General features: G+C 39.4%; 1 protein-coding gene across 1 annotated transcript in view; it reads right to left on the reverse strand.

Moving 5' to 3' along the window:
* The window catches only part of LOC140488058 (choline transporter-like protein 1), a 74,552-nt gene that overhangs the window by 26,354 nt on the left and 21,253 nt on the right, over positions 1-26,945 (reverse strand). Inside the window, exons 3-10 of the mRNA XM_072587722.1 lie at positions 24,889-25,031; positions 23,393-23,529; positions 20,263-20,350; positions 14,485-14,654; positions 10,245-10,334; positions 8,600-8,736; positions 2,782-2,968; positions 1,720-1,885 (exon numbers count right to left, since the gene is read on the reverse strand). Of these exons, the coding sequence (XP_072443823.1) occupies positions 1,720-1,885; positions 2,782-2,968; positions 8,600-8,736; positions 10,245-10,334; positions 14,485-14,654; positions 20,263-20,350; positions 23,393-23,529; positions 24,889-25,031 (1,118 nt within the window). The remainder of the gene's footprint in view (positions 1-1,719; positions 1,886-2,781; positions 2,969-8,599; positions 8,737-10,244; positions 10,335-14,484; positions 14,655-20,262; positions 20,351-23,392; positions 23,530-24,888; positions 25,032-26,945) is intronic.

The following is a 26,945-nucleotide window of genomic DNA, read 5'->3' on the forward strand; positions in this document are numbered from 1 at the left end:
TATAAGTTACTACCACAGAAGCTGTGGAAGCCAAGTCACTAAGTATATTCAAGAGAGTGGTAGATTTTTCAGATACTAAAGGCATAAAGGAGCTTGGGAGAAAGCAGAAATATAACATAGAGATAGAAGACTTGCCTTAATTATATTGAATGGTTGAGCAGCCTTGAAGCCAAATGGGTTTTTCCTAGTTTCTATTGTGTTTAATGCTATATATTACAGCAAATTATACAGTAAAACATTGAAGTCCATGATAATTAACTAATTCTTCTGGAACAATTAAATCAATTCCATGACTATACAAGTCAGTTAATGACTCGAGAACTTGTTGAGATGGGGCATGACTAGCTGGGCTAGTATTTATTGCACCATCCTAAATGCCCAGAGGGCAGTTAAGAGTCAACCATATTGTTGTGTGCCTGGAGTCACACAAGTCAAGGTAAGGACAGTAATACATCTCTCCTAAGTGGCGAACCAGAGTTTTTATGACAATCGACAATGCTTACCTGGTCACCATTAGGATGGTTTTTATTTCAGATTTTGTTGTTTGAATTCAAACATCACCATCCACCATGATTTGAACCCACATTCTCAGACCATTAGCCCGAGGTTCTGGAGTACTAGTCCAGTGACATCACCAGTGCGCCACGACTTTACCACACCACTGCTGAGCAATAAACCGTGAGGAACGAAGAATTTACCAGGGTAATATCAGAACAAAGGGAGCATAGAGATTACAGGAATTATATCAGAATTTGTAGTTCTAACTCTCAAGAAAGAATGAACAACTTGGGGCTCTCCATATGAGAGAAAGATTGTGGGATGACCAACAGCCTTTACAGTTATGGCATGGGTTACCCAGGTTGATTGGGTTTTGGCACCCAGTCCAAAACTTTGGGCCATAAATGCAAGGCACTCATGAAATAATCCTTTAAAGAATTCAGGAGAAGCTTTTTTACCAATGACAAGCTGCAATGGCAAAGATGCTGTCATATAAGTGAGGTGAGGTCATATTGAGGTCAACAGCACAGCTGAGAAAGCTAGGTATGTATATGAGGGGGTAAGGAATAGGAAGATATAAAAGGACAAGGTAAAGTAGGGTGGGAGGAGGTCTATGCAGAGCACAAAGATGGACATAAATCAGCTGCACGAAATGATCAGTTTCTAAATTCCAAATGAACCTGAGACGCTTGGATACCTTTATATTTATTGAAATATTGAAGTTTTAAATTGATATCTTTCAAACACAAACAAAAATTTCACGTTTAAAGCCAAGTACAAAGATATGAGAGAAAAACTGGCTAAAGGTTGCTTTGTTAAATAAACTAAAAGTGGATGGTGGTAAATAAACAGTGGAAACATTCAAAAGAGTCAACTTAGCTAATATTGCTGTGAAGTCCTATGTTTCAATAGAGAGGACAGTTAAGGGCTATGCTGTTGGATGGAATTTGTGTACAAATTGGCTAGTACATTACAGCAATGAATACATTTCAAATGTACCTCATTGCCTGTAAAGCACTTTGGCAGATCCTTGGATCCCAAAAGGTGCTTTCTAAGCCCCACTTTTTCAAGAAGGTAAATGTTGAAACCCAAATGTCAGTTTCTGGAAAAGAAAACAAACTTACATCTGGGGTATTGACAACATAATGAACCCTTTCTCCTCTAAACCTCCAAGTGGTTAAATGTAATGATAAATGACTCACTTCCCCAAAAATATCTTACCGTGTAAAATAATAGGTCACTACAGCTCCAGCCACGGTCATCTGTTGACAGGCCAGTATGAACTCACTGATCCAGATTAGACCAACTAGATGATAAATCCATGTATACTGTAAAGGACCAGACACTTTAAATTCTATGTAGCCTTGAGAGTTTTTCTCAGGAGATCCTACAGAAAGGGACAAAATAAAGGAGATGGTCCATATTAAAGATATGCCTACTTAAATAAAAAGTAAAAATGCTTGATGACTTAAATGATTATCAAGTTGAATAGGTTATGTGAACGAAACTAAGATGTGCATTTATGCTTTTCTGGTGAGCATTGAACACTTTGTCGTCCATTACAACTAACAAAATACAGAACTATCATTGAGAATACATATTCATATGCAAAACACTGGAAGATAATGAGTTGTTGGACATTGTTTGGATTAAACAGAATTTTGTTAAGGAATTAAGTCGATGCTCACGTGGGCTGTGAGCCACCTACCTATCAAAGGCAAGTATAAGAGATGGGCTGTATCGGTCTTAACTACTGGGAAAACCACATTTTGAAAAGACCATGGGGGCCTCTGTGCTACTGGTTGCCTAGCAACATAGGGATGCAGAAGAAAGTCCAGCATTACTCTCGAACTATGCTTGAAAAACTATCAGCATAAATTCACATCCAACAACAGCACACACATTATTTTTGTATGCTGTAAACTACATGTGTAGATTGAAACTTGTGGGACGGCAAAATCAATATTTCACTCTGGAATCATTGTTGAAATTTCATAATCCCTTTATGCAGGATCTCCATATATTCTGTCTAGCCTTCCTCAGTTTGTCTTTAAGGTGATCCATCCCTTTCTGATGAAAGGGCAATGTGACTATTTCTAAGAACTTGTAAACATATGAAAGAACAAAAGGATACTCCAGGCTTTTCAGTAACCTGCACAAAATTTCTCAGAATATTTCCATTAAACGCTGGAATAAAATCCTTTCCAAAAAGCATTTTTCTGGTTAAGATTTGTCAATGCAAGCTAAAGACAGACAAAAAGTTCTGCAAATGTATAGTCATACCTGCAGTGCCCAATAAAAGTAGGACCGTAACCCAATAGACCCAGAATAATGCCAATGCCAGGAAAGTCCAGAGTGGCTGAAAGACTAGAAGTGGAATGTGAACAAACACTTTTCCTGCCACATGGAATAAGGCAATTGTAAGAGCGACTCGCTTCCTCATTATTAGCATTAGTAACAGTAAAATGACCTGCAAAAATGAAATAATCACACATTATATTGCTTCCAGCACACAACTGTTTGTTACTTTGGATACATTACTAGAAGCTGCAGCAGCAGTAGGACCTTCATTTCAATACATTATTTCCCAAAAGTGCTAAATATTAATTTGCAATATTGGTTAACTTCTTCTCAAAAGTCATAACAAGTTGAGCTGATTTTTCTGGAGGGGTACCTTCAACGGCAAATGGAATGTACGGATATAAAATCTCAACTGCATAGCTGAGGAAAAGCAGGGATGGGATTGCCCAATTGCCCAGCAAAAGTTGACAAAAATAGTCACAAACCAGGAACCTACACCCCAAGGATTACAAATGAAGGTTAGCAGCTTCACTGATGCAGAATCTGCTTTTGAGGAGGTCCTCTCAATGCGGTCTCTCTCAACTGATCCCACGTTCAATACTTTCCTAGCTGGTCATGTCTAGTGGGACAGAAAGCAATATGTAAAGTCAGCACATCTCCATCTGGCAGTTTCTTTGGGATAAATCTGACTGCGTATGACTTCACTCCCACAGGCTCCTCATTAAGCTAAGCTTCAAACACCACCCCAATCATTTCCAAGATCATCTGCTGTCACTTCTTCACATTTCATTAATATAGCTGACAAAATACTTGACCCCCATACATTTATCTCCAGACATGATAACAGCAATAGTAGCCTTGATGGTATCCAGGTGTCACCCTTCATAAAGAATGGCTGCTTCAGAACAGCACCACCCATAACGCTCCTACAGTAAGTCCTGCTAACACGTAAACCTGGCCTTGACAAATTTCAATGACTTCCCTTCCCCTACAAGTCCCTAACATATTCATGCCCTCAACTGCAACTTCATCACAGCTTCCCACTCTCTGCAAAAACCAATACAATCCTGCATGAGTCATGACTCCAAATCTGGCCTTGTTTGCCACATCTGCCTCATATGGCAGTTACCAGCAAGATTGATCCCACTGCTAATTTCACACCTTTCTGATTGTTTCTGGATTATGTTAATATTTGGAAATTAATCCTTCAGGTGACCATCCTCCAAGGCTGATGTCAGGACAGGCAACAATGCAAAGTGGCCGAGCAGAGGCTGATAGTCAAGTTCAGAACCCATGAGGATGGCTTCAATGGGGACCTTGGGTTTGTGTCACACTACAGGTGACCCCACTACACTATACACCATGGGCGGCACGGTGGCACAGTGGTTAGCACTTCTGCCTCACAGCGCCAGAGACCCGGGTTCAATTCCCACCTCAGGCGACTGACTGTGTGGAGTTTGCACATTCTCCCCGTGTCTGCGTGGGTTTCCTCCGGGTGCTCCGGTTTCCTCCCACAGTACAAAAATGTGCAGGTTAGGTGAATTGGCCATGCTAAATTGCCTGTAGTGTTAGATGCAGGGGTAAATGTAGGGGAATGGGTATGGGTGGGTGCACTTCGGTGGGTTGGTGTGGACTTGTTGGGCCGGAGGGCCTGTTTCCACACTGTAAGTAATCTAATCTAATCACTCTCTCGCATACACTTTTCCATACTCACATTCATGCAGGCTTGTGCCCCATCACACACTTTAACAAGCTTGCACACACACTCACACAATCACTCCCTCTCTCCTGCATGCACACACAAATATAAGTCTACAGGGTGAATTTATATTTATAGAATTATATTTACAGATACATTCTATTTTGCTCAAAAAATGCTCAACTAGTAGGCAGTTAATGCAGACAGTCAATCCATGTAATATTTTGTAAATTCCACTTTGGAAATAGAACCAGTCTGACTCAAGATTGGGATACAGACTCTGACCTACACCTTTAACGTATTGTCTGAGCTGAGATGTCACCTTTTTTTAAAAATATAAAACTTTAACTAATCTTGAGAAAATTGACTTAAAAGATGTTCTGGGATTTACACATTAATGAACTGAAACCTGTAACCCGTTCTAAAAGATGAAAGACTTGACAATTCAGGCTTGTTAAATGTATCATTTTACTTGCATGACATTGTAATGTTCTGTTATAAATTCTGTGTCTTATAGTCCTACAAGACAACCACCTGATGAAGAAGCAGCAGTTCGAAAGTTAGTGCTTCCAAATAAGCCTGTTGGACTATAACCTGGTGTCATGTGATTTTTAACCAATTTCAAATTAGTTTTCCTGTGACACCCACAGCAACATGAATGTAGAAACAGGTCATAAAATTAACATGCATATGAAAATTAATGTATTCTGCAATTAATACATTCGACAGTTGTCCAATGAATGCTAAAAGACAATATTCATCCATTGTTACTATTTATTTTACAGTCCAGATTTTATGTGGCTATTACAATAAGGAAAACCGTAGGAAGATAGAACAGAGGTATTTAGGCAAATGGAATGTTGGCCTCTCTACCAAAGGACATAGAGTATAGACATAGGGGCACTTTTAATAAAACTGTACCTTCCTGGACCTCTCCATCTCCATTAATGATGACCGATTTGACACTGACATTTTTTACAAACCCATCAACTCCCACAGCTACCTGGATTACACCTCGTCCCACCCTACCTCTTGCAAAAATGCCATCCCATATTCCCAATTCCTCCGCCTCCGCCTCCGCCGGATCTGCTCCCAGGAGGACCAGTTCCACCACAGAACACACCAGATGGCCTCCTTTTTTAGAGACCGCAATTTCCCCTCCCACATGGTTAAAGATGCCCTCCAACGCATCTTGTCTACATCCCGCACCTCCGCCCTCAGACCCCACCCCTCCAACCGTAACAAGGACAGAACACCCCTGGTGCTCACCTTCCACCCTACCAACCTTTGCATGAACTGCATCATCCGCCGACATTTCCGCCACCTCCAAACAGACCCCACCACCAGGGATATATTTCCCTCCCCACCCCTTTCCGCCTTCCGCAAAGACCGTTCCCTCCGTGACTACCTGGTCAGGTCCACGCCCCCCTACAACCCACCCTCCCATCCTGGCACTTTCCCCTGCCACCGCAGGAACTGTAAAACCTGCGTTCACATCTCCTCCCTCACCTCTATCCAAGACCCTAAAGGAGCCTTCCACATCCATCAAAGTTTTACTTGCACATCCACTAATATCATTTATTGTATCCGTTGCTCCCGATGCGGTCTCCTCTACATTGGGGAGACTGGGCGCCTCCTAGCAGAGCGCTTTAGGGAACATCTCTGGGACACCTGCACCAATCAACCACACCGCCCCGTGGCCCAACATTTCAACTCCCCCTCCCACTCTGCCGAGGACATGGAGGTCCTGGGCCTCCTTCACCGCCGCTCCCTCACCACCAGATGCCTGGAGGAAGAACGTCTCATCTTCCGCCTTGGAACACTTTAACCCCAGGGCATCAATGTGGACTTCAACAGCTTCCTCATTTCCCCTTCCCCCACCTCACCCTAGTTCTAAACTTGCAGCTCAGCACTGTCCCCATTGACTTGTCCGGACTTGTCGGACCTGCCTATCTCCTTTTCCACCTATCCACTCCAACTTCTCCTCCCTGACCTATCACCTTCATCCCCTCCCCTACTCACCCATTGTACTCTATGCTACTTTCTCCCCACACCACCCTCCTCTAGCTTATCTCTCCACGTTTCAGGCTCACTGCCTTTATTCCTGATGAAGGGCTTTTGCCCGAAACATCGATTTCGAAGCTCCTTGGATGCTGCCTGAACTGCTGTGCTCTTCCAGCACCACGAATCCAGAATCTGGTTTCCAGCATCTGCAGTCATTGTTTTTACCTTGTACAAGATACTAGTCAGACCGCAGCTGGAATACTGTGAAAATTTTTGGGCCTCTTTTCTAAAGAAAGATATATTGGCATTGGAGGTAATCCAGGGGCACTAAGCTGAAACCAGGTATGGAGTGACTTTCTTATGAGCAGAGATTGAGTAGTGTGAGTCTGTATTCATTAGAATATAGAAGGAGGTGAGGCAACCTTATTGTAACATACTAGATTCCAAGGGGACTTGACAGGGTAGATGCAGAAAGATGTTTTTTTTTCTTATGGGAGAGCGTAAAACCAAAGGGCATAATCTCAGAATAATAGAATCTCTATAGTGCAGGTAGAGGCCATTCTACAAAAGAACTCTCTCTGAAGAGCATCCCAGCTAATACCCAGAACCCCACATGGACTTTTTTTTTAAAACAATGGTCAAATCACTTAACCTGCACATCTTTGGATTGTGGGAGGAAACCACGGCATCCAGTGGAAACTCACACAGACATGGATAGAATGTGCAAACTCCACACAGACAGTTGCCCAAGAGTAGAATCAAACCTGGTTCCCTGGTGCTGTGAGGCTGCAGTGCTAAGCACTAAGTCCCTGTCATGGTTTGCACTTTTAAAACAGTGATTAGAAAGAATTTCTTCTCTCATTGGGTCTGAATCTATGAAATTCTTTACTGCAGAGGGCTGTTGCGGTTCAGTCATTAAGTATATTCAAGGCTGAGAATAACAGATCTTTAATCAGTGTGGAATCATGGGTTACAGGGAAAAAAAACAGGAAGTGGAGTTGAGAATTATCAGATCAGCAATTATCTCGTTGAATGGCAGAGCAGACTCAATGGGCTGAATGGCCTACTTCCACTCCTACATCATGTGGTTTATTTTTGAGAGGGCTCAAGAACAATAGACAGGTTATTTCAAATTGCAACAAGTTGAAAACAGATTCTGAATCACATAACATTGAAATTATGAAAATTACTTCCCGAAAGCAATTTGGCAACATTCAAGACAAGAGGTGTAATCTTCAAAAGTTAAGCTATCAGGTAAATGCTTCAGAGCACTCTTCTTTGTATCAGAGTTTAAAATGGTAATGCAAATGGAAAATACATTCTTGATTATTTTTAAAGCAAGGCGACCCAAGCCCCTAGCAATTTTCCTCCACCCACACCTCAAGTACATCAACATGAACCTGAGAGTATGATAAATGATATCACTGTAACCACACACCAAGACAGTCATTTACTAAGTGTGAACTGAATCAGGCCATTCAGCCCAACAGATCCATGTTGGTGGCCACTTTTCACACTCCTCTGCTCATTATCTCGGTCAACGTATCCCTCTGTTTATTCTTCCATTATACTTTTACAGATTCTGCTTGGATGAGTCAGTGCTAATCAGTTCAATTATACAATGTGAGTTCTCCAACAAGTTCAAAGAAAAAAATCTTGTGAATTCATCAAACCATAAACCAAGTATTGTTGGTGCTGTAAAAAATGGAAATCCAGTTCCGAGGAAGGGTCACTGGACCTGAAACGTTGACTCTACATTCTCTTTGCAGATGCTGCCAGACCAACTGAGTATCTCCAGCAATCTCTGTTTTTTCACCTGAATTCTCTTCTGAATTAATTAGTGACTATATTTGTGGTCCCTTGTTACAGCCTTTCCTGCAAGTGGAAACATAATCTTGAATGTCTACTGTACGGAACCTTTTCCGATATCTTCAAGAACTTAGTCAGATCACCCCTGAATCTTCTCTATCTTGAGTAAACAGCTTCATTTGTTTAATCTTTACCGATTGATATGAACAGCATTAGGCACCTTTCCAGTTTTTCCACACTTAAATTAGTAATGATTAACTTAGAGTACATTATGGATGGAGTACTTACTGTAACTACTGTTGCAATAATGGCATATATCAGAAGAGCCTTGCTATTGTCTTCTGCCACATTCTCATCTTCAACTGATTTTGCTTTGGCTGCCTTCTTCTGATCAGCATACAACCACCAAAGAACAGCAGTACCACCTGTGTATGGAGAGATGGGAGAAACAGTTAGGCAGACAACAAAGTTTGACAATAAAGAGAAAACAAAGCTTACAACTGAAGTTGATGTCTAGAGGGGTTTAGGGCTCGAGGAGATCAAAGACAGGAGAGTGCATGGTAATGAGGGATTTGGAAATGAAGAAAAGAATTACAAATTTGAGGTATTGCTGGACTGGGAGCTAAGGTAGGTCAGTAGGCATCCAGTGAATGGAATTTGGTGTCAGCTATGATACAGTATGACTTTTGTATATATTCTAGTTTAAAGGGGATAGTATAGGGGAGGATAACCGAAAAAGCATTGGCATGGTTAAGTCTGAAAGTGACACTATCAGTAAGATTGTCAGCAATAGAAATGGTTTAAACAGGTACAGGGGCAGGTGATGTGATTACTTTCTGATGGAGAACTGTTAGAAGCTTAGCACAAGTTCAGACTGTGAGTAATCTGGCAGAACCAGGAAGATTAGGAGAAAGTGAGGACTGCAGATGCTGGAGATCAGAGCTGAAAAATGTGTTGCTGGAAAGGCGCAGCAGGTCAGGCAGCATCCAAGGAGCAGGAGAATCGACGTTTCAGGCATAAGTCCTTCTTCATTCCTGAAGAAAGGCTTATGCCCGAAACGTCGATTCTCCTGCTCCTTGGATGCTGCCTGACCTGCTACGCTTTTCCAGCAACAGATTTTTTAGAACCAGGAAGATTGCCTACTGAAAGGGACAGAATTGACAGCAGAGTACACAGTGGGGACTGGATGACAATGGATTTTGCTTTTCTCTTGTTTGACGCAAGGAAACTGCAGCTCAATAAGGGCAGGTTGTTGAGGGCAGTTTGACAATTGGAGAACCGTATTTCGTGCTCCCCAGCAAATGTGTAATGTTCATCCCATGTTAAGTTGAGGATGGATTGAGAGAGCTTGGGCGGGTTGGGGGTGAGGCACAGCTGATGGCTTTCGGTGACAATATTAGAAGATACATCACATGACTGAAGGACAACATATGGTTGTGTACAAAAGAAGGGACTCAAAAACGAACCTTTGGACATCTCCATAGGTTATCGTATGGGTGCAAGAAGAGAAGTGATTGCTGGAATTGATTGGTCTTCAATTGGATCCATTGAGCTAAGCCAGGGAGACAGGGATTGAAGGAAGTCCAGTGAAGTTAAAATTACAAAAATGCATGATATACCAGGGCCCCAGTCACTAGAGGTGTAATTTATGACTTTGATTGGAATTGCTGTAGTACTATGGAAAGACCACATCTTTACATATGATAAGAAGCAGAATTTTTTTACATGAAAAATCTTGATTCTTTTTTCTTTTTTGGAATCTAAGCTCATTCCATAACTAGCAGAAACTGAAAAGCACTATATCTGGATCAAATAAATATTCTCTCTTGGAATGGAAAATTAGAAATAGATACAAATGGATCTTTAAAAAAAAAACAAGAATTAATAAGCTCAGTTTTAAAACATTCTTATCACTTGCAATCAATCAACTTACCAATTGAACCCAGGATGGTGAGAATTGCAAGGATCCAAACAAGCACTCGAGAGATGTATCGAATTATAACCATTAACAACATCGATAAAACTGTCAAGACACAAATAAATAATTAGGGCACAAGTACTATATAGGATTGAACTTGCAAGGAATTTCAAGTGACAGACAAGGTGAGATTGTAAATGTTGCATTCACCATCTTTTTCAGAAGTAGAGCTTCAGATCCAACTGAATGACACAGCAGACTACTAGCACACTGGACTTCCTCCTCTGGGAAACTGGGCTCTAAACAGGGCCAGAAAGAAGCAAGAAAATCTCATGTCCTGCTGCCTCCTGGTAGATATACCCTTTGTTGGATCACTAACCTCCCATTGAGAACCACATTTACCTTTGCATCAAAACTCAACTCTCCTCAGACAGAGGAACACTGCAAGAGGATTGGGAGGAAAACTTTGGCAATTTGTGAGGCTGTACAAACAATACACTTCAGAGGCAAAATCTCTTGATCTTTGAAAGCAAGTTGGAAATGACTATTTATTCATCATTTCAGAGCGCAGGTCTCATTCAGATAAGATCTATTCATCAAACAATACTGAAATCTAGATGGGAATCATGATGAGACTGTACCCGCTCTCACTTGTTATTCTCTGTTACTCTTCTACTGTTTCCACACTCTCCCTTCCTAAGTATTTCCCTCTTCCTCATGATTGACTTTCGGTGAGATGTTACTCATGCTCCCCTGCAAATTAACAGCACAGAGGTGGAAGGAGTAGAGATTGTCAAGCACCTGGGAGTGGTCATCTACAACAAGCTTTCTTTAACTCTTTGTGTGGACGCACTGGTTACAAAGGCCCAACAACATCACTTCTTCCTCAGGCAGCTGAGAAAATTTGGCATGATGGCAAATACCCTTGCCAACTTTTATAGGTACACCATCGAGAGCATTCTGTCTGGATGTGTCACTACTTGGCATGGTAACTGTATCATTCAAGATCGGAGACGGGGTTATAGAGAGTGGTGAACTCAGCCCAGACAATCACAAAGGCCAACCTCCCATCTATAGAATCCATCTACCAGGCCCACTGTCGAGGAAAGGTCGCCAGCATTCTTAAGATCCATCCCACCCTGGTAATGCTTTTCTACAACCTCTACCATTGGGGAGAAGGTACAGAAGCCTGAACACACGCACCAGCCGGTTTTGTCACACTTTCTGCCCTACTGTTGTTAGAATACAGAATGGACTCTCAAACTCTTAACATTCGCCTGTTCCTGTGTTTTTGTTTTTGCCGCTGTTTACCTATCATTTACTATCTATGCTACTTAACTATATGATCTGTCTGTATTGCTCGCAAGACAGAGCTTTTCACTGTGCCTCGGTACATGTGACAATAAATTCAATTCAATTTAGTTCAATTCAATTTCCACCCCTTCCTCAGTCTTTCCCTTTTCACTGTGTTGCTTCGTTCCAGCACTTTTTCTCTTATTTTGCCTGGATGTTGCAGCTGTTGCAATTGCAAAGAACAGAGATTGGACTAAATTCACAGACATTCCAGAATATAAGCTTCCTTTCACTTACAGACCACATGTTCACAGAAGGTTCTACTTTGATGAAGATCTGCATTTAAAAGTTTGAGGAGGTCAAATTATACTGAAGTTAGATGATGCTGGCTCATTGATATCAAAAATAAATTTAGAGCCTATAGGAGTAGCAGACAGTTTAAAAATCAGAGATTTCTCTTTTAAGATAAAGTAGCTTTTTTTCCTCTCAAGATTCTGTGCAATTCACTTTCCCAGAAATTACTGAAAGTTTAGTCTTTAAATGTTTTCAAAGCTGAGTTGGATGGATTTTGAAGACCAACGAGTCTATGATTATGGTGGGAAAACAGGGACGTGGAGGTGAGACCACAACCAGATCAGCCATGATCTTATGAATGTTGGATCAAACACCAAAGGCTAAGTGGCTTACTCCTGCTTCAAATTCTTATGTTCCAATAATCCCAGATTCAGGGTTAAACTAGTCCTTCTGAAACCTACAAAATCCCTCCCAGGCAGCAAAACAGATACTGTGTCTCTTATATAACACTATAACATATTAGCTTCTCTCTCTCTATATTCTCAGATCCAGAAACGACAAGAGGTTAGAAAGGTGCTCAAAGTCAAAGGCATGCAGCATTAACCCATAATGACAGCAACTAGATACAAGCATTGAAATATACAGATATAAAACATATATAACTGAAGAGCATCTAAATTAATTTTAAAAACTTACTTTAACCTTTAGCCACTAAAATTGGAAAGTATTTTAAGTTGTTTACTCTAAAATTCAAATGTGAGCTTGTTTGAGGCTAATTAATTATAGAAATGTGCTAAGAGGTCAGAGGAACATGGCATTTAGTTTAAGCTTGATTGTTAAGAGAAGATAATAATGAAAAGTTGAGTTTGTGATGGTGCAAACTCAAGTTAACGTTATCCACGTTTTTAGAAGTTAAACAGAAAATAAACATAAATGCAAGGAATCTTGTAATATGCATATAATGTGGGCTATTACTGACAATCTGGATCCTGGGAAGCATGGTAGTTTTATTTTTCCTGACATTAATTGCAAAATGTCTTTGAAGCAGACAATGCCTGTGCTTTAATGCCATACAGAGTGTGGGTGATCATACCCTACTTCAATGAAAATGAAACATTTCAGTAACACACTGTCCAGAATATGGTCACTGGAGAAATGGGAGGGAGTGATTGGACATCTGAGAATCAGCAAGTTACAGAACAATTCAAAAGTTGCTGATGGATGAGGAGGTATTGAACAGTGACATCATTCAAAAGGAGAGTAATCGAGAACATTAGTGCAGAAGCATGGAGCAAGGGACAATCCAAGAGGGCCAAAGTGTTCTCGCCAGGTATTCCTTCCTGCAATTGCTGCAGATATTATTCCCCTCTGCCTGTTTGTCCATCCAAGGGTGGAGAAGAAGAAAATTGCTGGAAAAGAGTGACAGTTATGCCCAAATATGGTAGCTAGCAGTGCATTTTTAGAAGTTTTAAGAATAGATTAAAGAATTGAGCACTAGACTGGAAAAGAAGGCACCAGAGGTGACTAATTCCAGATTCCTCTCTGTGCCACATTCTGAACAAGCTGGAAGGTAGAGGTAAGATTAGAGGGCTGCTTGAAGACCTCACATTCTTGAGGCACTGACATAATTTACTGCAATAGAGAAGGCTACACCAAAGGGACAGTAGAAGGCTTACCTCCAACACTATAACCACTCCAAGACTATTGTGCCCATTTTTATCTTCAGTAACACAAAATATTGACACTATACATTTCTTTGACTTCAATTAACCTATTAGCTGCAGATGTACACGTCAATATGTTTTAATTTTAACCAGTCATATTATACTCTGAAATATTCTATTTAAAAACAAAAAGATTTAAAGGATTGTTAAAAATCTGAATAGAATCCGAGGAACAGGTAGTCCTTCTGGATAGCCTAGTGAACATTTATATTTTAACTGATTCCACAAATTAACTGGTCATGGTCAACCTGTGCAACCTGGCTATGAAGAAATTGGAGACTGTGTCTCTTATATAACAATAATAATCATACTTGAGAGATATTTAATTGGCTGTGAAATGCTGTAGGACATTGTAAAAATGGAACCTACAAAGTGAATGCGTTTCTTTCCAACAAGAAAAAGCTCCATTTCTGTTATTTTTCTACTACTTTCTCAAATAAACAAATCACCATCAACAACACTTTTCCTTAATGGTACTTTTACAAGAGAAATGTAGCCTCAAAGCAATGAACTCTAGTTTTGATTCTTTTTGCCCAGTTCAATAACATTTTATCAGCATGCTAAACCACCCTACACCCCACCTACTTATCTGACAGAGCTCAACTTACTACTTTGTATTTCTACAGAATGTGGATTATTTGCTGAGTCCACTTTTGCACTTTAAAGTTCCAGAGGCAACACAATAATCATATTGGTGGCTTCTGAATTAGAGAATACATTTGTATAATGCCATTAGTTGTTCATTAAAAATAACAGTGTGTCACCTTTTTTATGTTAAGTTAACATCTATTAGAAAAATACAATGCAAAATAAATTGTGGTATATATTACATGGGTGACAATGTAATAAAAGCATTCTAAGTTAAATTTTATTATTTGATAATGCAATGCTTGGTTCAAAATTGTTTCTTTTTAAAAAAGAAAAATGTATTCAAGATGTATTACCTAGAGATAAAAAGCAAAGTCCCACTATAATTTCTTTGCTGGTCATTACTCCAGTAACCACTCTCTGCAAGACACTATTGTCACTGACGAAGGTGGTCAGGGCCTTAATAAAGTTGACATAGCAGACATCTACATCTGGGGCACAACGATGGAAGAATGGTATAGGTTTACTAGTGTAAAACAAAAACACAGAAAAAATGGAATGTCAAATTAATATCAACAATGGGGATGAGCGACGACTGTGAGAGGCACATATACATTTAGAATACTAGGTCTTCATAAGTATCAAACATTTAGGAGTAGCAACAAGTCCTACTCATTATTAATAAGAAATCAAAATTAACAAAATCAAAACAGAGCTTTTACTTTATAGACCCAGCTTTCACTGCAAGGGAACAAAATAAAATTGCTTACAACTTAACATCTCATAAAACTCAGTATAAAGGCCATGAAAATGGTATCTATTGATAAATTTTATGCACAACTTCTATATATGTATTCAGTTCCCCATTAGTTCACAGTGACTGAGTAAACAATTGCAGATATTTCATAGAATTCAATTCCAACCAAAGCAGTTCAAAGAGACTGGTACTGAAACTCTGCCCATATATTTCAGCTGGACCTTTCAGGACCTTTATTTTCTGTATTGTTCCCCTCTACCTGGAGTTGAAAGCAACTGCTATTGTGCAGTGCTTTGACTCAAATTTTCCTACATGGGTGGTAGTGCTTTACCATTACAATTACTTGGAAAGAAACTGCACAGTATAAGCCAACAGTACCTATGCATGCAACTTCAAAAGGGACTGAGCATGTTTATAACTTTTATAACTTATAACTTTTACAGATTCTTGCTGAATTAAATGTTTTTCCTAACAATTCTGAATGGACAATAGAACACTTTAAAATGCAAACACATATGGATATTTAAGCACCAAACCGAGAGTTCAGAATGGCTCCTTCTTTCTTGCATGCTTATTTCTCTTTGATGGGACAACATTGCAATCCTCTCATTTTCACTGTGTAAAGTACAATAGCTGGGTGAAAGTTTCTTCAGAACATTCATGTCAGAGCCAGCTGGCAACAGGCTGGAGTTGGTTGCACACTATTCCATGGATACATGTGCGTTAATTAGGGACAGCCAATGTGGATTTGTCAAGGAACATTCATGTTTGACTAAGTTGCCAGAGCTTTTGAAGAGATACCAAAATAAGTGTTGGGGAGGTAAAGCTGTTGACCTGGTACACATGGACTTGCAAAAAGACATTCAATATTATCACTCAGACTTGTGAAAAAACATTATAGCTCATGGAATAAAAGGGACAGCAGCAAGAGGATACAAAATTGACTAAGCGATATGAAAACCAGTAATGGTTAATATCAACCAGGAGAAATTGAGGACTGCAGATGCTGGAGATCAGAGTTGAGTGTGTGTGCGTGCTGGAAAAGCAAAGCAGGTCAAGCAGCATCCAAGGGCATAAACCATTAATGGTTACTTTTGAGCCGAAGGAACATTATACTGGAGCTCCCTGGGGGTTAGTATTGGGATCTTTGCTTTCCTGATCCTAAGTGCCCAGCTTTGTGGCCAGAAAATCATTTCAAAGCTTGCACATGACCCAAAATTCAAGAGAACTGTAAAGTCTGGAGAGTACAGTGTAGAATGTCAAAACAAAATGACAAGTTGATGGGAGTGTGCAGGTAGATAGTAGATGAAGTTTGATATACAGACGGGGCGGTGATACACATTTTGATACAAAGAACATGGAGAGACTGTACAAAATAAAGGGTATCATTCTAAAAAGGTGTGTGCAGAAGCAGAGGACTCTGATGTAAATGTACATAAGTAATCATTATAGACTTTTTTTTAGAAACTGCATCAGTATCCTCGACTTCATTAATTATCAAGAGCAGGAAAGTTATGATGAACTTGTGTTAGATGCTGGTTAGACCTCAGTTGGAGTACGAAGTACAGTTCAGAATTTCACAATTTAAGAAGGATGTGAATGCATTGCACAGAGTACAGATGATCTTTCAGAATGGTTCCAGGTATGAGACACTTCAGTTAGGAGGACAGATTGGAGAGGTTGGACTAATTTTCCTTGGAAAGCAGAAGGCCAAGGGTGACTTCATTAAAGTTCTCAAAATAATGCAGGGTTGGACAGAGTAGGCATGGAGAAACCACTTCTGTCTGCAAAAGAATCAAGAACCTGAGAGCAAACTTTGAAGTATTTTACATAAGAAGTAATTGGGAGATAAGAAGATACTTTCAAACAGCACATGGTTCAGATGAAGAATGTATTGCCTGCACATTTAATGGAAGATGTTCGACTGAAGAAATCAAATTGGCATTGGATAATTATTTAAATAGAAACAGTGTGCTGGGATATAGGGCAAGGGCAGGAAAATGACATGAAGTTGTTAGTCCAATTTCGGAAGCTATTGCAGACACAATGGGCCAAATGGTCTCTTTCTGTATAATAATAATAATTCTGTAACTGTGATAGCATAATGGGTCTTCAAGATCCAGACAAGATTCAGGTTTAATTTTGGTTTTGTTGCAGAAGTAAGCCACTTAGCTCCTCAAACCTGCTCCGCCATTCAGTAAGATGAAAACTGATCTAATTACTTCACACTCCTGTCCACCACTGGTAGATTCTTCAAAAGTTATCTACCCCTATTTTAAACTATTCAAGGACAGGCTTATAAAATCATGATAGGTATAGATAGTGTTAATGGTAGGTGTCTTTTCCCTAGGATAGGGGATTTCAAGACTACGGGGCATATTTTTAAGGTGAGAGGAAAGAGTTTTAAAAAAGACATGAAGGGCAAATTATTTACACAAAGGGTGGCTCGTGTGTGGAATGAACTTCTTGAAGAAGTGGTGGGATGGAAACACAGTTACACTTAAAAGGTACTTGGGTAAGTACATGAATATGAAAGGTTTGGAGGGATATGGACCAAGAGCAGGCAGTGGGACTAATTTTATTTAAGATTAGGCTCGGCGTGGACTGGTTAGGTTAAAGGTTCAACTGTAAGACTCATTGACTCTGCTTCTAAGGTCTTTTAAGGAAGTTCCAAAGATTTAAAACATATTTGAGAAAGAAAAAAAAAAATCTCCTTCACTCTGAAGGAGATTCTAAAGATTCATGCTGAAATCAAAACTTCAACTCTGTCTCCACAGATGATTCCCAACATGTTGAGTGTCTCTAGCACTTTGTTTTTCTTCCTCCCCTCTGCCATAAGTGGATAATCCCTTGTTAATATCCTTTCATTGTCAAACTGTATGACTCAAGTTATGAGATACAGAGGAGAAACTGTTCATGGTCCCCAGGTTCCATGCTTCACATTGTCTGTACGACATGAAACAATTGAGGGATTCCATTTGGCATTCACTGAACTCAGAGATACTAAAAATAATATTTCTGATAACTTGTTTTTGTTATAAAACATCTCATGAAATGGACAAGTCATGCATTATACCAACCAGTCTTCCCTCCCTATGATGCTTTCCTACGTAATACATACATGTGAAAATAAATCCTACTATAAGATTAAGCCCCAAAGCTTAACCCTGATTGTGTTGTATTCATCATCTTACAGAGTAGCCACAAGAATCCAGTGGACAACCCTCAGGCTCTGAGACATATACCACAATCAAACAGCATTTGTTGGTCCTTCAGGACGTTACTGTAGTTACAACACACAGAACAGGGCATGGCTCAGTTCACAGGAATGTCAGTCTCGCTATGGCAACAGTTTATTGTCACCAAGTGCAATTTATCAGAATTGGTTTCGGGGACAACAAATTATAGTCCACATTGTCACAGGGGTATGATGTCATTGATCTGGAGAATAAACAGAGTGAGCAGATAAAGGAACTTCTAGGCAATTCTTGAACTAAAATTGATAGAGAAAAAATGAATTATTAACAACACTGGGAGGTCATGTTGTGGCTGTAAAGGACATTGGTTAGGCCACTTTAAGAATACTACATTCAATTCTGGTCTCCCTGCGATAAGAAAGATATTGCGAAACTTGAAAGGGTTCAGAAAAGATTTACAAGAATGTTTCCAGGGTTGGAGAGTTTGAGCCAGATGGAGAGGCTGAGCAGATTGGGGCTACTCTCCTTGAAGCATCAGAGGCTAAGGTTTATAACATCATGAGGGGCATGGATAGGGTAAATAACCTAGGTCTTTTCCCTGGGGTGGGGGAGTCCAGAACTAGAGAGCATAGATTTAAGGTGAGAGGGGAAAGATTCAAAAGGGACTGGAGGGATAACGTTTTTGTACAAAGGATGGTGCGTGTATGGAATGTGCTGCAAGAGGAAGTGGCGGTAGCTGGTACAATTACAGCATTTAAAAGGCATCTGGATGAATGGAAGGGTTAGATGGATATGGGCAAAATGCTGGCAAATGGGACTAGGATATCTGGTCAGCATAGACAAGTTGAACCAAAGTGTCTGTTTCCATGCTGTAAATCTCTGAGACTCTGTAACGCTGACATGCAATTTGAGGGGAAACACACAGCAGTGAAAACAGCTTTGTTCGAAGACCTTAAAACACTAATGGGCCTGGTCTTGTCAAATATGTAATAAGTGGATTAGCAAGATATTTAGCACATGGTTCCAGAAATACAGAAGATGAAACATATTGAATACCATGGATAAAATAAAACTTGGCTTCAATGGCAATGACAACATTCAAACTTGGGTGTTACTGGTTTTGATAAATCTCGTTACAAATACAAAGCTCACTTGGGGGATTGAATAAACAAGTCAATTCCCAAAACACGGAGAAATAACACATCAAAGGATTAATCAGAGGAAAGGTTCACAAGGGGCACACCTCAGCATCAAGAGATATCATCAAGACCACAATCAATACTAGAATCCAGAGACAGAAGTATCTAATACATGAACAACACAGAGTAAAATTGTTTCATTAGGATTTGGAACAAAGCAGCCAGGCCCAGCCAGGGATGGGGGTGGTGGTAATGCTGAATAGTGGTTGTGGTTGAGATCTATATCAGATTTGAAAGAAGAGTGATGAGCTTTTTGAGATCAAAAAGAAATTATGATTAAATGCCGGATTGGAGAGAGGAAAATGAGAGATGGGGCTTAACAACTTTTCAGCAATTTCACACCAGACTTTTGGCAAAGGACCAGACAGGGAGAGAGAGTAAAACAATGTATAGGCAAAAGAGGCTGCAACCAGCTTTAGGCACAGACCTTATAGAGAATATTTTCTTCCTTACCAATAACAGGAAAGGCACTTCCCATTTAAAGAGCACATGTGTTACAAAGCCAAATTGTGTAAGATGCTCAGACACAAGGTTTGTATCCAAAACACAGGTACAGTGCTTTGAACTTACCATTTTCATGTGTCTATATTTTGTAACATGTAACAGTTTTTCAGAACAGAGAAAAATTTTGCAATTACCAGTAACAGTCATAGTCTCATTGAAAGATGTGACCTTGCAGTAATGAAAACATATCCAGGAAGGAAACAGATACTTTAACCATTAATTTAGAAAATACAGAAATACTTTACATTCCAAAACATAAACATAAGTAGATTTGAATTAAGAATACCTCAAGTTTTAACTCTATTGGATATACAATCACAAAATTCAGAATATAAATACATTGATCAGAACTTCTGATCAGCTTCCCACTTTACCCAAAACACAGAAAGCAGTTTGACAAAAAAAGTCTTTTTTTTTAAGTTCAATGGATATTATGACTGGGGATTTCTGATAAGGATTCTCCCTGAATTTTCCTACCTTGATTTAACAGGAAGTTTAGGGCATAAACTCGATCTTCCTGATGTATATTTTGGTGGCTCCAGCTCATATGCACACAGCCTAGACCCTGCAACAAAAAATACTGAATTAAAAAATCACATTTGTGGACTTGCTTCTATGCTGCAGATCTGGCAAATCAATATTAAAAATGTTATCTCATTAGGATACACGTATCTGGCAGATCAGCAGCAGAAGAATCAGTTTTCATTGCTTGAAAGATAGCAACTTCAAAACATTACGTAAGCAAAATTAAAATTCCATCAAAGATCTAGAGACAGAGGAACAATGCACAGCCTAGCATATCCTTATTTTCCAATAGTTTTAATAAAAATGTAAAGCAAGCAGCTGAAAAGCATAATTTATTAAAGACAATCAGTATTTAAAGTAAGTTAGGGTAGCTAGAAAATCATTTTTTTTATTTCCAAAAATTCCGGGATGCGGACATTGCTGATAGTGCCAGCATTTATTGCCCATCCCTAATTGCTCTGGAAGTGTTGGTAAGTAGCTTTGTTATAATCATTGTCATCCTTGGGAGCAGGGTCACTAACAGTGTTGTTGAGAAGGAGCTTCAGGATTTTCACTGAGTGAGAGTGAAGGATTGGCAATATAGTTCCAAGTCAGTATGATCTGTGAGTTGGAGGGATTTTGCAAATGGGAGTGACCTCACACCTCTTCCCTTGCTCTTCTCATTTGTCATGGTCACAACCTTGGAAGGTATTGTCAAAGAACCTGGGTGTGTTACTGCAGTACATCTTGTAGATGGTACACATTGCTGCTACTGTGCATCAGAAGTAAAAAGATGCATCAGAAGTAAAAAGAGTGAATATTGAAGGTGCTGACTAGTGTGCCAATCAAGCAGACTGTTGCATCCTGGATAGCTCGATTAGCACCTCGGGACAAGACTGTGGTGCTGGAAAAGCACAGCAGGTCAGGCAGTATCTGAGGAGCAGGAATTGACATTTCGGGCTTAAGCCCTTCATCAGGAATGTGGATTAGCACCTACTCAACCACATGTAGAATAGTCCGTCATACTCCTGACTTATACCCTGTAGATGGCGGATACATTTCAGGGAGATAGCAGAGAAGTTACTTGCTGCAGAACTCCTTGCTTCTGACCTTTTCTTGCAAATACATTGCAATTGATCCTGTTCAGTTTCTGGTCAATGGTAACCCTCAGGACATTAGTAATAAGGGAGTCAGCAATGGTAATGCAAGTGAATTTCATGTGGAATTGATTGGATGTCATTGTTTAGCATTTGTGTGATGTGAACGTGACTTGTCATTTATCAGCCCAAAGCCAGATATTGTCCAGGTTTTTTTTAAAACATGGATAAAAACAGATTCAACACCTAAACAGTTATGATCATGCTGAGCATTGCACAAAGTATATTCCACTTCTGACCTTATGATGGAGGAATAGTTACTGACGAAGCAGATGAAGATGTTTAGATTTAGGAGACTGCCCTAACACAGTAGATGACCAGGGACTAAAATGAATGACCCCCAAACACCACAATCTTCTTCCTCTGTACTAAGTATGACTCCGACCAGTAGAGAATTTTTCCCCTTATTCCTAATGACTCTACTTTTGTAAGGACTCCTGGATACCATACTGATTCAAACTCTGCCTTAATGTCACCATACCTTTGGGATCCAGCTCTTTCATCATGTTTGGATTCAGGCTGTTATGAAGTCAAGAGCCAACTGGCCCTGATGGAACCCAAACTGAGGGTCAGTAAGTAAGTTATCCCTCTACAAGTGCCATTTGATGGAACTGTCAATGATTCCTGCCATCGCTTCACTGACAAAGAGTAGACAGTCAGGATATTATTATTTCACCTGATTACGGGTCTGTTTCCATGCTGTACATCTCTATGACCTAGGTCCTGATATTGTGGACAGGATATAGCTGAGAAATTTTCCACAGTGTTCAGAAAATGCAGAATTGTAGGAATCCCACAACAATGTGGCTGATGGTGCACCTAATATGGAGTGCAAGCATTATCACTTTTAAAGGCTTAGTATCACAAGTAAAATGTATTCTCATTAAAAGTATGAAAGCTGTAAAAAAAGTATTTAAAGTGTTGCTATTGAACATATTTATTGAAAAATCAATTACCACCACAGCAAAGGGCCAAACTGAAGTAAGTTCTTCAGTGCATTCTTACAAAGAAAATATTAAACTACGGAAAATTATTGAAAGGACAAGCAAAATAATGTATGGATCACTATCATCTATAGGTTAACAAAGTTCAAAGTTTAACTGCTTATTAGAGTTTGGTCATTCTTATATCTTGAGTTTTTAATTCAGTTAGTTGTTTTGAGTTCTAGTAGTTGGCACCTACTGTTAAATATGCCTACAGATCATCAGTAAAATTTAGAGTTCAGTAAATTTCCTGAAGAAATAACATAATTGATCACGTTTGTTGTCAAGTGTCTTCAGAGTGCAATCATGTAAGGAATCTGATGCTAATTATGGATAAGAATGACTTAACAAGCACAATTCTGAACACTTTTAATGACTTTAGCCTGTTGCTTTGCAATTCCCCTTGACTAAATAAGTGCTCATTTTTCAAATACAGTGTGATGGGAAAATGGTTACAGGATTCACTGGTGAGGGGATGGCATTTCAATCTGTAGAGTGGATGAACTTTAGTTCGTTTGACAGAAAGAAAGTTCATTTGATTTTGGATACGCTTGCATAAATATCACCAACTGTTTGATGGTGTATTGCTGTTAGAATATTGATGCCATTCAGTAACAGTTTGGGAAGGGCCATTCGTTCCCAGTAAAACAGATGCCAAGAATGACACGCTTATTTTTATTGTATATATGTAGACTTTCAGAAAACTTGAGAAAATAAAAGGTCCTGCATATGAGGCTAATAATTGAGATAGGTAATTCTAAAATATCTTGATTGAAAATCATACTCTGAAATAAGAGACGGGAAAAGCCATAAGTTGAAACATTTCTAACTTGAATGAAGAGGTAGTTAAGGACTGGTCAGGAGCCCTTGTTATTTCTAAAGGTTATGTGAACTCTTCTGAGCAAGAGTTACAGTGTGAATAAATTCCAAATCTTCTTTCCATCACCAATGTTTTGGCCTTACCATTTTCAATTGCAAATCTTTTAACATCCTCAAGTGTGCGGAGCTCCATATCTGGACATTTAGCTACACATAGAGCCATGGATTTGATTTTGAAATTTACAACATCCAAGTTACAGGGTTCCAAGAAAAAAACATACCTGAGAGAGGAAAAGAACAGAAACATATATTAAAGTTCAAAATGCAAACTTTCACCTTTCTTGCTTCAACACATTTCTCATCAACGAATATTGAATAGTGTTGTAATCCTAGCTGTTGCTATCACTGGATAAGTTAGGTAAGTGGCTTGATCCCTGTGTCCAATCAACTCCAGTTTTGCTAGGATTCCTTGATGTCACAATCGACCTCTGAAACTCAAGGTCAATGAGTTGGTACGCTGAATGTGCGTGGAACTTCAGTGTGGCTGCATGGCCGCACTGCTTAAAGAGAATGTTGATCCAATCAGTGCCTTCAGTCATTTGTTCAGTTCATAACCTTTCATTATCACAATGGGGCAATTGTAAGTTCAGAATTTGCACGGCCACTGAATTGCTTATAAAGTATTTTAAATGGATCTATAATTACAAAGGCACGTTTTATACCTGGTTCAAAGAAATTAAATGCACTGATTAATTGTTTAATCAATAAATGTGTCTTTTTTATATAAAGAATGGTGAATTAATCATTGGACATTGAAAAACTTTCTTTAATAATGAGTTCAGAGGTCTGTCCACCAGAAAGGGTGGTTGACGGTTTGTGGATGCATGTATTTACATTAAGAGGACATAGGGCTTTTAAGGGATGGAGCTTAGGCAGTGGGTGAAGGATGGGAAGATCAGGAAAGTTGTTCTTTGTTTTATTCTTTTCCTCCAATTTTGCAAAAGTTCTGGAAAACTTTGAAACAGCCTGCCACTGCACCCAGAAGCCCCAAGGCTGCCTCTGGCACTATTCCAGGGTCAGATACAGGAATGGATCTCCATTTCATCCAGCCACAATCCACCCTGCCACAAAATAAATCTGAACCTCTAAGCACTTCACCTTGTTTGGGTTTGCAGAAAAGGGGATTAGAGGTGTACAACATGGAGTCAGACCAACTGCTCCATGCAGCATTTGACCCATATCCTTCTAAACCCTTCCTAGTCATATACCCATCCAGATGCCCTTTAATGTAACAGAACAGAGTGAGGAAGACAACATTACAGCTGAAGAGAACGTGCACAAAGTGCGAGATCAACATTAAATTCAAAACTTGAGTGGTCCATTCAGAGGTCTAATAACAATGGGCAAGAAGCCGGTTTTGAATCTGTTGGAACTTGTGTTTAAGCCTTTGCATCTTGTGTCCAATGGAAGAGGTTGGGAGAGGTTATAAATGGGAGGGGAAGGGTCTTTGATTATATTGGTGCCTTCCTGAGACAGCGAGAAGTATAGATGAAGTTAAAGGAAAGATACATCCCAGAATTGGACAAAATCTGTAATGTAACAATGCACATCATTCTGTGACACTAATATTATTTACTTACTTATTTTTTGTGTGATCAAGACCACTCCATTCTTCTCCTTCTACTTTGGCATTCTTTTGGCCACAGATGTTTCCAAAACTATCATATCCAAATATCAACCTCTGGGCTGCTCCAGAAGCTATTGCAAAGCCACAAATAACAACCTAAACAGAGTATTTCACAAGCTTATTATCATACCTTCATTATAACATTGTAATGAAAGCTGTTTTAAATGAAAAAATATATATAGAGTTTACACAACAGTAGAAAAGGGTGGGGAAAGTATAATTTTAACATTGCCAATGCCTAACTCGAGCAGTTTATTGCACCCATTTGTCAATTACAGCAACATTTGTGTTCTCCAGCACACCTCAGAAATGTGTGGTGCAAATAGATCAAAAATGCCAAACAAAGAGTACCATGTAATATTCTAAAAGGCAGCGAGTGAGTGTAAACACCATTAAGCCGCTAGCGTTATAATGCAAAACCACAACGTGTTTGGTCTCAGGATGCCACTAATCATTTCAGCTAATCAAGCTAACAGCACCTGATTCTCTGCTCCAAATTATATTATGGGTCTGTTATGATGCAGCTCTCAGAAATTAGAAAATTAGATGAGAAAAGGTTGCCACATTGATATGCATGTAATTGAACCACACAACGGCCAGCTGATGTTTGTCTTGGAGGTAAATAGGAGACTCTAGTCAGTGGCCGGTGCAGTGCTGGATGAGTAAATGTTACTGTTGACTAATCATGTTAATTGTTGTGCAAATGGCTTTCATTATGGAGGGCATATATTTAGGGTTACATTTATTCCACAAATAAAGAGACCTTAGTCAAACTGTGCTGTTAGGAAATTTACACTTGTAAATGTTTGAGATTGTTAATGAATGCAAAATTAAGTGAAGGTCATCTCTGAAATTATTCTTTGGCAACTCATTTTCTGAAGTAGGACAACTAAATAAATAGATGTACAACTTTCAGGTTCAGACACCATGGTTAAAATTAGGTTCACAGCTATGTGACACAGCACACTAGTATTCGGCTTCTTGAAATCTTTCAGTATTATTTATTTGAATAAAATACTCTTGCACTTCATTTAGAACAGAAATGTTGTCCAGAATACCAGCAAAATCCCTGGCTCAATGCCCAAGGTGAATTAGCTGATATCAACTAAGATGATAACAGCACGGTGTGTGGGTAATGTGTACTTATGAATATTAGGAGAGGACAGCATTAGGTTCTGCTTACGGTCTCCTTCCACTCTTCCAAACCATCTGCAGAAATCTGTTGTCTAAGCTTAAAAAAGTGAAAGGTCTATTTAAGTCACATTTGAGAACTGTAAGGACCTATGGAAGTAAGTACCACAGCAGCAAGTCTGCGTTTAGAACAAGGAACATGAAAAGAACTGAATAAGTGGGGTGGGGGCGGAGGGGAGAGCTTCATACATAAGTGGGGAAGACAACACAATTGTTGCAACCCTGACAAACTGCAACATCTCAGACTACGAACAGTTGGCAAGCTTGGAAGGCAATGCATTGGTTAAAAATGGGATGCTGCAGGGAGTTAAATTAGGAGCAAACATGCTCTAACCCCTAAACTAAATTCACACATACGTTTCAGTCAAATCAGCAGTTTGACAGGCTGCAGAGACTCTGACAGCAGACTCGTAATTTTCCTCAGGTGATACTACATAGTTGGTCTGGTTCCCTCCAGTCAAGTCTCCATACATTAGCCATTAATGTAAGTCATTCTACTTCTGAAGGCAGGACGATTACCACTGCTGAGGGAAATTGGCTAGAAATACAAGCTCCGGCTTGGAAAAATAAATATAATTTGTCCTTCTGCTCAAACACAAGTCTTTATCAGCATGTTTCCATATTGAAATTGGAACAATATTACAGTAGATCATAAAAGTAGATGCATTCAGAAATTTATCTAACACTAGGGATTAAGGTCTATGATTTTGGATAAAGCCATATGAGACATCATGTAGCATAGCCCAAGGCACCTTGGGAAGTGGTTCATTTAAGTTCTTTGAAGCACATTAATGTCAGCCAAGCTATTTTTCAAACTGA

Source organism: Chiloscyllium punctatum, chromosome 2, assembly GCF_047496795.1.
Source record: "Chiloscyllium punctatum isolate Juve2018m chromosome 2, sChiPun1.3, whole genome shotgun sequence".
Classification (NCBI taxonomy): Eukaryota; Metazoa; Chordata; class Chondrichthyes; order Orectolobiformes; family Hemiscylliidae; genus Chiloscyllium; species Chiloscyllium punctatum.